General features: G+C 39.7%; 1 protein-coding gene across 4 annotated transcripts in view; it reads right to left on the bottom strand.

Annotated features, from left to right (window-relative positions):
- The window catches only part of MAPRE2 (microtubule associated protein RP/EB family member 2), a 96,378-nt gene that overhangs the window by 16,554 nt on the left and 64,875 nt on the right, over positions 1-14,949 (bottom strand). For all 4 annotated transcript variants that reach the window (XM_002196943.7, XM_072924637.1, XM_032746965.3 and 1 more), the window contains 2 exons: positions 9,156-9,301; positions 6,990-7,203 (listed from right to left, as the gene is read on the bottom strand). In XM_002196943.7, the coding sequence (XP_002196979.1) occupies positions 6,990-7,203; positions 9,156-9,301 (360 nt within the window). The remainder of the gene's footprint in view (positions 1-6,989; positions 7,204-9,155; positions 9,302-14,949) is intronic.

Below are 14,949 nucleotides of genomic sequence, written 5' to 3'. Positions count from 1 at the left end.
AAGGTGACTCTGCTTTCAGAAGAACAATTTGACAGGATGATCTCAGAGGTGTCTTCCCACCTCCACTGTTCTGTGAGAACTTTTGTGACAGCATGCTCTGATTTTAGGTCAATGTAGGATTCCAATTAGAATTTTTTTTTTTTTTTGTAAAGAGTATTGCAGCTGTTTCAATTAGCACCTGGATAACTTTTTCTACTTGCCCACATAACACTAGGAGAAGATGAGAAAAGTAAATTCACAACTGAAAGACAAATTATTCTGTTCTTGTACTGAATTAAGATGAGCCAGCCTTGAAATGCCTTAGAGGTTTCCATCTGTGGTACTCCAAAAACAATTACTAGGTTTTTTTTGTAAAAAAAACTCCATAATTAAATATATACCATACAGTTTCAGCTTCACTATTCTTTTTGCTAAATACCTAAGTTCTACAAACAGATGCAAACTTCTGCAACATAAAACAGTGGATGTTGGCACTGTGCAGCTTGGGGTACAAAAAAGCTGTGCTGCAAATTCCCGTTCTCTTTACATCACAGGCACAGTCTTGTAACAAGAGACCTACTTAACGTTTAAAGATAAATCTTCCTTGAAGCTATATGAGTAATTAGTATGCTGTTAAATATTTATGCAAAATTTCAAGAAAACACGTGCATGAATACAGTGTGGACGTGCATAAGGAGAGTGTGGAGAGCAATGGAAGCCCTGAGCAAGCACAAGACTTGGCTGAGCCCACACAACCACTGCTTCAGTGGAATTTGGGAATCACTCACAGTCTATTTTAGTCAAATTAAAGGACTTCATAAAATGAATATTCCTGACTCATACCGCAGGAGAAAAACCCAACCCAACAAAAGGCCACAGTAATTTCTTCACAAGCTAAAAAGAAACTCTCCACCTACCTAAACAAAGAGAGCAAGAACAGTAGATTAATTAATATTCACACATTCTTATTGTTGTAGCTACACCAGGACACAATAAAATGCTCAGTTTAGGGACACTGAAAGAAATTATGACAAATGATACTTAATGGGAATTAAATGACCTCAGACAAAACCTGACTTGACTTTCCAAATCCCAACATGCTGCAGTGCAGTTGTCCTAATTATTTTGTGGCGCTGCCTTCCCCTGGCTGGCAGGACCATTCTGTCCTCCCAGCTCCTCGAACTTTCACTGCTGCTGGTCCAGTACAGCCTGGTGAGCTCAGCACTCATCCCCTCTGCCAGACAGCTGGCAAAGAGAAGTGTGTATGAGTACTTGAAACTTTCACAATTTCAAGAGAGCTATCCAAGTAAGAAAATCCAATGGAGGCCACTTGTCAAATGAAAAAGTTTTACTGATGGCATGACTGCCTCAATTTGTCTTTAATACAAGATTTTATAGAAGGGAACTAACCAAACCAAAACTAACCAAAACCAAAGCCTTTCCCCCATCAGGAAAGAAGACTTTACTCTAGATTTAAAATAACCAATATTTATTTATTATTTAAAATAATTAACAATTGATTTCAGTTTCTTCTCGACTGAAACCTCTATTTGCTCTAGAAACATCTTTATGCAAACATTCATCTTCAATGGATGGAACCATTCCACAGGCTTACACAAGAACAAAATTTAAAATTTAAAGTGCTCTTAAAAACCTGTATTTTCTAAAATCTCACTGTCTGCTTAGCTCTAAGGAGAAAGCAGTCTCAAAAGGAAAATCTGGGGAAAAAATCTGCAAAGAAATGCATGTTGGAAAATGAAAGAATGTGCAAACATTTGTGCAACACAGACACTCAAACCACACCCATGGTACACTGAAAATTAAGATAGCCATTTTCACCATTTCCAAACACAATTATCTCTCTTGAAAAAAGGTCCTGGCTCATGCACTGCAAGCACGTTGCTTCCTGGTCTAAATTCTTGAGCTCAGTGATTTAAAAATTAAATTCTCCTCATGCTGGCAGGGGAGATGTGTCTGTGTTACAGCTGAGCCACTTTACCTCCCAGGCCGGCGCTGTCACTGCACATGCTGTTCCCCTCGGTTAGTACAATTCCTTGGCCTTGTATGAACTAGGGATGAAAACACTCTCAGTTTGTCACCCTGCAGCTCTTTCCATCTCTAGCTCTGCCACGCTGTCCTGGGAGCACTGCACCACTGTGAGCAAAAATTGCCATTGCCAGCAGCTACTGCCTGCCACTGGAGAAAACAGGTAGCAAGGCTTGGTGGAAAGCAAAAGAAAAAAAAAGGCATTAGGAGTTCTCTAGTCTCCCAGGAGTCCTAATTGTATCACTAGCTGCTAAAATAAAGACAGGACTCACTGAGTATTTTTATCCCTCAAAATTAATTTACAGCACATCCATCACAGCAGGATATACTGTTTCCCTACAGAAAATCAGTATTTCTCTTGTGCAATTGGCTTTTCGATGGCACATTATATATAATGCATTCATGCACAAACAGTTCATTCTGCCCTGGTTATTTTCCCTGTCATAGCGTGAGTATTTTTAGCCCTCATGTGATCCTCCAGTATTTTCCAGCTCTGCTTTAGTCATCCTGCTCTCACTGAATATTTCAAACTAAAAAAATCTAACAGCCTTCAGATCTAAGAACCTCTCACATTTTTAGCTTACATGTAAATAATTAATTTTATTAAGCTGTCTTATACTCGTGTATTTTTGACACCTCCCACCCATACACTAGAGAGTGCTCCATGGAGATTTGCTCTGACATACAGGAATACTTACATAAGACACTAAGCTAAAATCCTGACAACCTGATCACTATTTTCAATTTTGATCAGATGAAGCCTTTTCCGCTATTTCCCGCAGGGAGCATTAGAACTGGCACAAACAACAGTGCCCTAATATTTTAATCCTGAACCACAATTTTGACTCTACATCTGTAGGCTGTTTACCACTGCATTAGAGAAGAGCGGAGGCTGTAGGAGATCGAAACTCGGCTCAGGGCTGGCAGATGGCATCAGCTCTAAAAGCAGCTGTGGTGCTGCTGCCAAGAACCTACAGCGGTGGTCTGTGCTGCTCCTTGAAGGAGGAAAAAGACCCTCATTTCCCCCGGGAGCTGCATTCACCTGGTGAAACCTTGCTGCTTCTACTGCTTCTAGAAGCACACCATGGCACGCTAGCAAAGCCATCCACCCACGGCCCCACCGTCAGCTCGGCCACAAATCGGCTGTGTCTGAAGGAAGGGACAAGGCAGCGCGAGGGAAGCACAGCAGATTAGTTGTAGGGACCTATTTATCCTTCCATTTTCAAGCTGCATTATCCTTGACCTGTGCTGACTCCCCAGTAGGATCATCTTCAGAATGGGAAGGCCTATGGCTGCTGGCCTGCTCACCAATTAACACAAAAAACAGTGCATTTTTACACTTCTCAAGTTTTGGGTTGTTCTAAAAGTGTTTATTTTTCAAGTTAAATAAAGACCACACTCTGCATTCATAGAAAAATGGGTTAATATCCATTTACAGGTACAGGAAAAAGCTACCTGATACCAGGCATTCCGTCAATCTTTAGAGTCTGATTAATATATCAAAAATAATTTTAATTCATGCCAGTACCTTTCTGGATAAGTTTTCGGAGAAGCCTTTAAGGATCTGACCACTTGTTAACTCAAGGACATATATCTTAGTCTACCTCTGAAAATACATTGTTAGAACAGTGCTATGAAGCATTAATGAATAGTCATCATCTCCTAAATCACTCAAATCCAAAACTCTGTCAAAGGGCACTGGAAGAGTTACTCCACAGAGCAAAAGGAATCCCTGAAATGCATTTGAAACTGCCAGTAGCTAAAGTAAATTATTCCTTTAGAAATACATATATCTAATCAATTTTGAATAGGCATATTTTAAAGCCTGCCAAACCCCCAAATACAAATGTGTACCCATCTATCTGCTCACTCCTGACACCAAACAATAGGTATGTACATTTAGATATTTCCACTGCATGGTGTTTTAAAACTTCTGGATTATGCTGAAAGATCTTCTGGGTTCTTTATTTTTTTCTCACAAGTGCTTCCTTTTGTTTTGTTAATAAACTGACAAGGCAGTACTAAAACTTCAAAGCTCCACTGTTAAGGTGAAGCAAATCAGACAAATTAATAACAGCACCCAGCTGTGTGGTGTGATCATGCGCTGGAGGGAAGGGATGTCTTCCAGAGGGACTTTTGAAAGGCCTGAGAGGTGGGTCTGTGCAAACCTCATGAAGTTCAACATGGCCAAGTGCAAGGTCCTGCACCTGGTTCAGGGCAATCCCAAGCACAAATACAGGCTGGGTGGAGAATGGATTGAGAGCAGCCCTGAGAAGAACTTGGGGGTGTCGGTTGATGAGAAGCTTAGCATGAGCCAGCAATGTGCACTTGCAGCCCAGAAGGCCAACAATATCCTGGGGTTTACATTATGGTTCCTATAGCAGCGGTAATGAATACAGAAACGCATCTTTCATGGTAATTTCCCAGCTGCCCAGAACTTGTTCCTGCATCATCCCAATTTACTCCCAAATAGAGGGCACACACAAGTTTGCAGATGCATACAGAACTCTTCCCAGAGCATCAGTAAAGGCTCCCATTTCTTCCAACATGCAAGTTCTACAATTGGATGAGGTGAGGCAAAAAGGCACCATGCATCAGTGCCACGAAAATGTGCTCACCCAGAATTCAGTAAACCATGGAATGACTGGCACCTAACTGAATTAGTTCTGTTCTGAAATACAAGCAGCAAGAAAAGCTGGAACTCTCATTTCACCCAGCATCATGTACCATCCATAGCCCACTATCCTCAGCTCAGAAATTGAACTAGTATCCAGCCCTGTCTTCTGTATTTCTGAACAATATTTAAGTTAACAATGAAGGACGTTTTCCATGAAAAAGCTAACTCTCACAGCCACAGGATCTTGTCAAGACTCATCACACTATCTCATTTGTACAATTCCATACAAAGGCTGGGAAGGCACATGACATGCTCTTCATACAACCAACAACACAACATGACATTATCCTCCAGATCAGCTGGCTGGTTCCACTCCAGTAGCTACTCAATTTCTGTAGGATTGTCACCTGCACAGCTTTAATTTGGTTGACATATTTGTGACTTTGGGAAGAACAGACCATCTGTAAGAAGAATTAACAAGCACAGTAAAGTCTGTGTTTAATAAAAGTGTCTTTTCCAATTTCTGTATTGGACAACATCTTGACATTAGCACTTGAGTTTTCTGTTTCCAAAGGGAGTGCAAGCCATCACATGGGAAATTGGAATGTGCCAGACCCTGAAATTCAGAAGTGCAGGCATAAGATAGTGCAAAATAAAGATGTAAACAAGCTTTAGAAGCCCAGAGTTGTACTGGCCTGCTATTAGGTGCCCTATTTCCTGGAAGCACTAATGAGCTGAAGGCAGCTGGCCAAGTATGCCCCACTTTGACGTCAGAAGTGATCAGAGCAGAACACTGAAATCTGGGTAGGATTCCAGAGCACAAGGTGGCCTAAAAGTGAGAGTGCTTCGTGTTCCACACCTGCGCCTGCTTTTGTGAGTACTGGTGCATATCTGAGCCCATGTGAGGACACGTCACAGATTTAAAATCAACTAAATATTAATCCTTATTTGAGGAGTGGGTTAGCATAAACCCAGGGCAAACCAATGAAGGAATTAGGTGTGTGTGCATGTGTATTTCCATATGCACAAACCTATGTCCAGTAATACTTTTTTAGTGACTATTTATTTTTCTTAGTTGCTCTCCTGTTCACTTAATTCTCAGTTAACAAAAACAGCATCTGCTTAGTGACTAGCCATACCCATGTTACATAAACACCAAAGATCAGGTTTAGTCCTTTGGCTTGTTCAGAAACACTGCTGTGGTTTAACCCTAGCAGGCAGCTGAGCCTCCACAGCTGATCGCTCACTGTATCCTGCAGTGAGATGGGGGAGAAACTCAGGTGAAAGATGAGAAAATTCATAGGTTGAGATAAAGACAGGTTTAATAGGTAAAACAAAATCCACGCAAACAATTCATTCACCACTTCCCATGGGCAGGCAGGAATTAACCTATCTCCAGGAAAGCCAGACTCCACCACTCCTCATGGTGATTTGGCAAGACAAATGCTGTAACTCTCAACATCCCTCCCCACCCTTCTCCTTATTCCTTCCCAGTTTTTCTGGCTAAGCACAATGCCATGTGGTATGGATTATCTGTGCAGTTTATTTGGGTTAGCTGTCCTGACTGTGTCCCCTCCAAATTTCTTGGGCACCCCCAGCCTGCTTGTTGGCAAGGCAATGTGAGAAACTGAAAAAGCCTGGACTCTGTGTAAGTACTGATTAGCAATAATTAAAACATCCATGCCTTATCAACACTGTTTTGGTTTTAAATTAAAAATTTAGCACCAATCTCCTCTGAAGCATTCTCTATCCTAGCAAAATGTACCACAAGCACAAAATAAAAAAAATTAGAATACTGAGGTATCTTTGTGAAAGAGCAAAACCCATATGTTTTTCTGTGAGGAGGACTAGCATACCCAAAAAATAAGCACACATAAAACCAAAAATAACTTAATTTTTGTTCTTCTGGTCAGTCCTTAAGATTTGGAAACAATTTGCATACCATAGCAATTAAAAAATAAATCAGCTTGTGCATGCATCTTCCTATAAAGGTGGAGGTGTGAAAGAGGAACACACTCCATTTAATGTTCCTGAATACACTTGCATACACCACATTCTGCAACAGGGTGGTTAAAAGCCTTTGTCTCCACCACAAGACATTACCAGAGTCCATGTCATTTACATGGAGGGGGTTCAGTGGAAGAGATCTTATGCTCACTAGGGCTGGGCCAAACTAGAGCACACAAGAGGTTAACTTTCTGCTGTCTCAAGATGCTAAGCCTATGATAAGGTAAAAAATGGCGCAACCACCCCAGTAAATAATTTTTAACTAGTATTTAAGGTGAGCAGACCACAGATTATAATTGTCTTCAGAGACAGAAATGGAATTCTTTAAGAGCCAAAATACCTGCAGTTGGAGAGTTTGCATGGTGAGACTTTTTGGGCAGGTTAAAGATCTGTTCACCAGGATCTGGTGGAGGAAGAGCATCTTGGCCTTGTCGAGCTTCCACAGGATCATACTCCTTCCCATCATAGTTAGCATCAAAGAACTTCTTAAACCATTGAATGAAATCTAAGTTGTCCTGGAAGCGCCCTTTCACCAGTTTTTCCACAGGAATTACCTAAAAGGTAGACATTAGCATCCAATATTACTTCACTGCTCTTTTTAAATATAAAAATTACACATACACCATTATTTGAAAAAAATCTACTAACTGCATCAACAAATAACCCTCTGTCATTGTTTTGTTCCGAAAAGAAAAGGTCAGCTTGCAAGTGCTCTTAAACATTGAAAACCCAATGAGACCCAGTCTTTGAAGCAGTGATACAGTGGGTGTATGTAAGCCTTTATAGCTATGGCTCCACAGAGATACTCCCTTACATCCATGGGTACATCCCATGATGAATGACACTGTTCTGGGAGTAACGCTACATTCAGCCAACTAGGGATTTCTGCTTTTAATGGACATGGTACATTTGACGTACTACAAACAAACAATTCTTCAAAAACTCCCAACACATGTTTCTTTCTCTCTGTCCTATTGTTTGAACTACAAAACCCAGCAGCTTTTCCAAGACATGCTAAAGTTCAAACCAACCTACATTTTGGCAGCACATTGTCGTCATATGAACCAAGCCTGAGGTTTTAACCTTGTAATTTTTTTCTGTTCCACATATAGCTATACATAGAACAGTTTGTGGACATGCAGAAGTTGACTTAAATGCCTTATAAAGTTCTAGTAAAACAAAGGAAAGGCTATGAGGATGTCTCCATATCAATATCTTAGAAATTTTTCACAGATATGAAACCTCTAAAAGGTGTCTTCAGCCAATATTGCAGTACTCAAGGCTTCCTTCAAGACACTGTGGGCAGGCAGGGACTACAGCTGGCAGAAGAGCTGCCCTGCTTTGCTTAATTAATGCAGCTGATTAAACAGTCAAGTTAGGTGTACCTTAATGCCTCTTGAATGTTATGAATTTTCAGCTGGAAAAGGGTTTTCATTTTCTTCTTCAGGATGAAGCCAACTGTACAGCATTTTATAAATCTATGATGCTTCTGCAAGAATTGACATTGCATTTTGCATGTGTTTTCAGGTTGTTCCATTTGTACCTCAGCTCTACATTAAAAAGGCGTGATAAATTTGCTCTCTACAGGAAAATTGACTACATTAGTCTTCCCAATGTTTCACTAGTAAATCACACCATAAATAGAAGTATCCATAACATTTCATGAAACAATAAGGGTTTTCCAGTTATTCATAGAAGTCTTAAGGGACCTTCTGTTATGACTGTTTAAATTGCAGAATAAGGCAACACTAAAAGCCAGGGCAGAACCTTAAAAGGGTAAACAGGTAGTGCATCAGTGTAAAACTATAAGAATGATAACATAACTTCCATTATTTGTTTTTATCAACACAGTAATTTATCTTGGTGAGTCTGTCAAACTTACATTCAAGCATAAACCAAATACCTTAAGGCTGAACAGGCATTTTCTCAGAGGTTTCCATTCTTAACTTTACAAGATCACATGTGCTACCCATATATTAAATCACTAGGTAAATTATTCCAGCTTTTGAATAAATTTAAATTCCTCAAACCCTGCTTTGGACAAAAAAAAAAAAAAAAAAAAAAAAAAAAAAAGAAATACTTACAAGAACAGCATATTTTCAAACATGTTTTTTGTTGGAAATTCAGGTCACCAACAATTTTACTTATCAAAAAATGAAGATTCACTGATGACAAGGAATTTCCAACACATGGAGTTTTATCAAAGGGTCTCTGGTATTAAGACATAATGAGTTAGACGGCACAACTCCTTACCAGACATGTGGCCTCAATTTTCAATTTGTACCTAAATGGAGCCAAATGCCAAACTTCTTCCTTCATGCCCAAATACCCTTTTCAGATGATGAAAGGTCAAGAACATCTACTTGCAATTCTAGTTCTCCATCCAAAAGTTGAAAAAGTACATTTTCAAGTATTTTTAAGTTTGTTTTCCCTATTTATTAATTTTACACAATTTATGTAACTTTTGAAACATGCAGTGATGGAAATACAAGTACAGAATTCCTACCTTATCCACATTCATTCTTTTAAATGATGCCTGCAGAAGTTTGAAGTTGTGAATGTACTCATGCTCCAGCTTTGCTTGAAACTTTACTTTCTTCAAGCTAATGCACCCTGGAAACAACATGTCCATGAACTGGCAGTAAGCTGCTCCTATAACAAGAGAATGCATTGACGTTAATCCAGATGCACCCAGCTAAGACCAAATGGTGTTTAATGTCATTAGCAGAAAGCATGAGCAGAAAGCAACAGTGCTGAATAAGTCCCTGCTGTAATTCAGCCTAACACTATGCACCCAAGACCTGCTTATCTAATGTACATTGAGCAGTGACATGCTCAAGTGGTTCTTTTCCACTCAATCTGGATGCACGATGTGCTGCTGTGCAGCATCTGAGGAATCACCTCAACTAATGCAAAGCGAAATGGATGTTCCTGGAGTCCCTATACACAGCAGGACTGTCCATACTATGAGAAGATAACAGTGAAAATGAAAATCTCTTAATAAGCTTCCTCAATCCCCACAGTCCCCTGAATTCAAACAAGCCAGGATCATCTTTCTTCTGGCCCTTGTACCTAAATGCCAAGCAAGTCCAATGCAATTATTTAAGATTATATCAAACTATGATTAAAAAAATAATAATTGCAAGCCTCCAGATTGTTAAAACACACTAGTCAGGTCCCACCACTCTGCAATGAACATCCTTAGTGATTTTCATTTCTTGAAAAAAGCATTTAAATAAGCAGGCTTTAGCGTAGTCCGCCCATAGCTTTCAAAGCTGGGCTAACAGCTTTAGTTCTCTCTCAGCCAGGTTCCTAAGTTCAACTTGGAGAGCTCTCTGAACTTACATAGACAATAGGGGTGTGTGTGTATAACTAATCCAGAACAAAGAAGGAAGTATATGGAAAAATTTCTAACCAGCATCCTGAGCATAGATAACAGAGACAGCATTTCTTGTATGCAGGGATCTTCTGCCTACAGCATCATGCCACTGTCATTTGCAAAACCTTCACTGCTGGCACACTCAAGTGTTTAGGAATCAAGATGAAAATGTTTAAGTAAATCAGAGGAAAAGCAATGCTCTTTCTTCTTTAGAAGATTTTTCTACAAAATACTTTATACTCAGCAAAGATTCAGTGAGTATAAATACTTTATACTCAGCAAAGATTCAGTCCACACAGGACTGTAGAGGGTGCAGTCCCTGTGCTTGAGCATCAGGGCAGGGAAGTGATTGCCCGATTACCCCTGACAAGTTCAATTTCACTTTCACAAAAACGACTGCTGTGCTTTTAGTGCACATCACTTTTGACAAAGAAGTTCGTCTCACCTAACAGTTCAGCCCACTATCAACAATGATTAGTTATCACAAATATTTCTGAGTGTTCACAGAGAAACCAAAGTAGCAAAGCAGATACTTGGCTTGCCCATTTTATAGGAGAGTCAGCAATAAATTGAACTTAAAGTGATTTTTCTCCATGGGTATGCATATGTTTTGACATGACCAACTTTATTCTCTGTATCCAGTCAGCCATCATACAAAGGGTTACCAAGATCATTACTTCCCAAACATAAGAAGAGTTTAAGAGAAGAGTTCAAAGATGTTCTCTGAAATACCAACACAAATTTTGCCAAGGGACTTACCAAAATCCAGCTTTAGTGCTGAAAACCACTGCCATTTAAAAAAAGATTTCACATTGCCTAGCTTTGTGGGGAAAATGGTTATTAAAACCTCATTTTCTGAGGACACCTTGTGCTTAGCTGTTTGCAATAGTCTTGATTTGATTAGGAATCAAAGTAAAATATTCCCTAAAGGGAAAGGTGCCTTCTGGCAAGTTACAAGCATCAGATGACAAATTTGCATCTTCTTACAGAAAACTTTATAAACACAACTATTTATTCAAAACTCATCCTTAGCAAGAGAACTTGTAAATACATGGCAATGGAAAAAATACATTACAGTTAAAAAAATAGATATACAGATACTAGCTTGAGTACACTTATTGTTTAATGCAAAAGGATTATTATGCAATCATTTAATGTTATAAATTGAATTTGCTCCTAACTCTGTCCTTTCATCCTCCCCATACCCCAATTATGAGCTTTACTCTGATATCCAAGCAATTGCCAGGAGGCCCTAAAAATGCACTGCACAATCTTTCATCTAGATCCTTTTAGAAAACTAGAAGCCCAAAGTGTTCACATGAGATTTTTCTCCTTCTGCTGGTAATGCAAATTCCTTCTGCATGCCTTTAGTTAGCGTCTCTCTAGTTAGGGTATTTCCTTGTGTTTTCTCTGCTGGCAGTTGTTTCTGTACCTTTGCCAGCCAGGAGGTGGTCCTGGGTCTGCACAGCACTCGAGGGCAGAAAACACTGGACTGCATCCACATGGCAGCACGGAGCTGTTCTCTGACACAGCACTGGAGTGGCTGCTGGGCCGTCTCCCCAACAGGAGGATTTTATTGCACTGGCAAATACAGTTCATTAAAATACTCCTTCCTCAAGTACAGAGGCAACAAACAAACATAGATTGAACTAAACAGTAAACTACAAAGAGAGGAAATTCCTCCCAACTCCAAAAAGTCAAGAGACTTGCCTACCACACCAATAGGAGAAAGTAAAAATATCATTACAGTCAACTGGGACTACTTGATTTTGATTTTGGGCATTGAGGTTATGTATGTATTTAATATTATATAGGTATTTATTTATAATTTAAAATTTTACCATCTAAAGCTTGTAGCTGTCAGATTACATTTAAATAGGAAACACCAGTGCAACAGAATGGGGACAGTACTACCCATGGCTGAGATTTCCTCAAGGCAGCAGAAAGGGGAGCCCCACTTCAGTGATGTGGGACTGCAATGCCTTTACCTTACAGCCACAGCATATCTGTGTGCTCCTCTGCACATGGGACTGCACTTTAGGCCATCCAATATACTACACAACTGATGCTTTAATGCAGGTGCATGAGACAGGAACCTTTTTAATGGAATACAAAGAATACAGCAGTAGAGATAATGACATTATGGCTTCTGACATACCTCTTGCATAATTTACACAAACAAAATAATTTTTATGCTACTGTGTTTTATTCAGTATTAAAAAACTTCCCTCCATTTTCTGGGGAAAAAACAACCAAAACACCAAAACCCCAACCAAAAAAACCAACCAAAACCCCCCTCAAACCTAAATCTTATCAAATGTGTACAGAGAAGCACACTGCCAGAATAGCTCTCACAATAAATCTATCTTTCTGAATGAAAAACTTCTATATGCATAAATATGCACATACACACACACAAAAAAAGGAAATTATTTGACATTACTGAAATGAAAGATGAAAAGTACAGCTGGTGGCACTGCAGAAGAGGGATCAATGTTAAAAACCTCAAATTCTTTATTAGCTAACAAGCAATTTAGAATCGCTAGCTAAAAATCCTTTTGTGTTTTGATCTAGAATATTGATGCAGCCATTAGTTATAGAAAATATTCACGGGCCAGACTCTGAAATGAGCCTGCAAATGTGGCTGTGCTGAAATCACCCCTAGCAGTTGCTATTTTTAGCCCCATTAGTGAACAGAAAGAGCCCAGCAGCATCAGGACTTTGCAGGTGTTTCCTGGGCATCCCAGGCTTGGGGCAGGGCAGGCAGCAAGTGGAGGGAGGGCATTGCATCCACCAGGCTGGGCAAGCAGCTGCCAGAGAAGGGGAAGAGATGCCAAGGCAGAATTCAGACACAAGCAAACAAACTCAGAATTGAAAAGGTGGTTATTTAAAACTATTAAAATTCAAGAATTTTGCCACAGAGTACAGCAATGGTAAAGCAAAAAATTACTACCAAATTTATAAAAATTTAGTATCTTACAGCATTTTCAGAGTTGTAGACAATTTTTCACTAGTCCCTTGCAGTAAGCAATGCTGAACTAATTTTAGCTTTTGTCCTGTATGTCTTCTTCCCTGATCCTATGTTTCTTTCCCTAGACTGTCCATGCTGACTTAGCTTGCTCTGAAGCATATGTTCTCTGCATCATTTGAGATTTTCAGTTTGTCTCCTCTCCTTCACCATCTGGAGACTGATGAATCCACAAATGCAAAGAAGTATATTCTTTATTATCAAAAATGCTTCCGCTCCTCACTATTTAAATCAAAAGGAAATTAAAGGAGGTAACAATGAAGACAAGAGAATCCTGTTTGCAACCAGTTTTTACCACTCAATAAACTTCCTGGATTTCAGATTAGAGATCTGAAACCAAGATTAGATGCTGGGTTTTCTTTAGCATTGATGTTTATGTATTTATAAATTAAAAGGAAAAATTTATTTTCAAACTAACTGCTTTTAATATACTGTAGTTAGAACTTATTATACTAATAAAATATTTAGTAGAAACACTATGACTATAAGCAGGTATAAATACAAGACAACATGTGTGTGCCCTACACAAATTAGGTCAATCCTTCAAATCTAATGTCAAAAGAGTGTTCCTCGCTGCTCCTCCCTAAATCCCTGCAGCGTGTGGGCGCAAGATCCCAGAAAACCATATAAAACCACACGGCCAACATGGAAAACAAAGGGCCCATGAAAAGACAGGGCCTTGCTGGGGAAGGGGAGAGGCTGATTTCTTTTAATTCTGATACCCAAACCACAGCAAACAGAGCTAAGTTCTACACTATAAATTTGGTATAAATGTTTAGTATTAGCTTTGTTCTAAAACTGCAAAGAAATCAAGTTTAAACCTTTTAACCAGGCCTCAGTTTGATTTTCATACACTCAGTTTTTAAAAAATTCCATTTGGGAAAAAGGCTGACTGCACCTTTTTCTGTAACAAAATTAGTTTTTTTGCTTTAATGAAATACTTAGATAATACAAAACCCCATATCCAGTCATATTAGATACAAACTCCTTCAAATTATTCATTCTCTCCAAAGCTGTAACCACCTGATCATGTGTTTGGAAAATACAGGGTGATTTGTGTATGAATTAGTCATCAGTACTTCAGTTCACAGCGTTGCTTACACCGATGGAAAGCTGCACACACCCCGTATTTCTGTTGCTGGGACGACAGCAACAATCAAAAAAAAGCAGTGACTTGCAAGAAGCATGTGTGACTAAATAGTTTTGGTAAGAAAGGGAGAGAAAAACCCACAAATGCCAGCAATCATTGTCTACAGTACAGCAGCACTTAGGGCTGGTCTGTTACCTTAGGCTTTCTAGAATTGCTTCCTCAGCAGTGATGGTCAGGCAAGCACACAGCAGTAGCTGTTCAACTCAGGTATCAGAGTATACATTGTCATTTGGATTTCAAATATGGGTGTTCTGTTATGCAATTCAAAGGTTGTTTTAAAAACTGGGCTGGGGAGAGGCACTGCGTCCCTGGAAGCACAGCACCATGGACACCCTCCACAAGCCAGCAACCATCCATATCCTTGCACAGCACCAGCCGCCAGGGACAACAGCCCTCAGAGGCTGCGGCCAAGTTTTCCTCCAAAGGCAGAGAGGTGACACAAAGTCAAACAAGGGATGACATCTGCCCTGCTGTCACACTGCCTGCTCTCCTCCGACACCAGGGCGGCAGAGTGCCAACAAAACGTATATACAAAGGGACTGCATATTTCCACAGCAGGAACTCCAACATACAGGACAGAAGTCACCACATGAGAAATGCCCAACACCCAGGGCATCTGTAGAGAAAGCATCACACATAGTCTAAAATTTGAAAATGCCAAACCACAGGCTTTCTTTATAATAAGGCTATTTATTAAAAGCAAGGGAAAAAACAACGCTGCATTCAATTCTTGATCCTTGCAC

Source organism: Taeniopygia guttata, chromosome 2 (assembly GCF_048771995.1).
Source record: "Taeniopygia guttata chromosome 2, bTaeGut7.mat, whole genome shotgun sequence".
NCBI classification, from domain to species: Eukaryota; Metazoa; Chordata; class Aves; order Passeriformes; family Estrildidae; genus Taeniopygia; species Taeniopygia guttata.
Note: the sequence above shows the minus strand (reverse complement) of the source record. Positions and strands in the feature narration are given on the sequence as shown.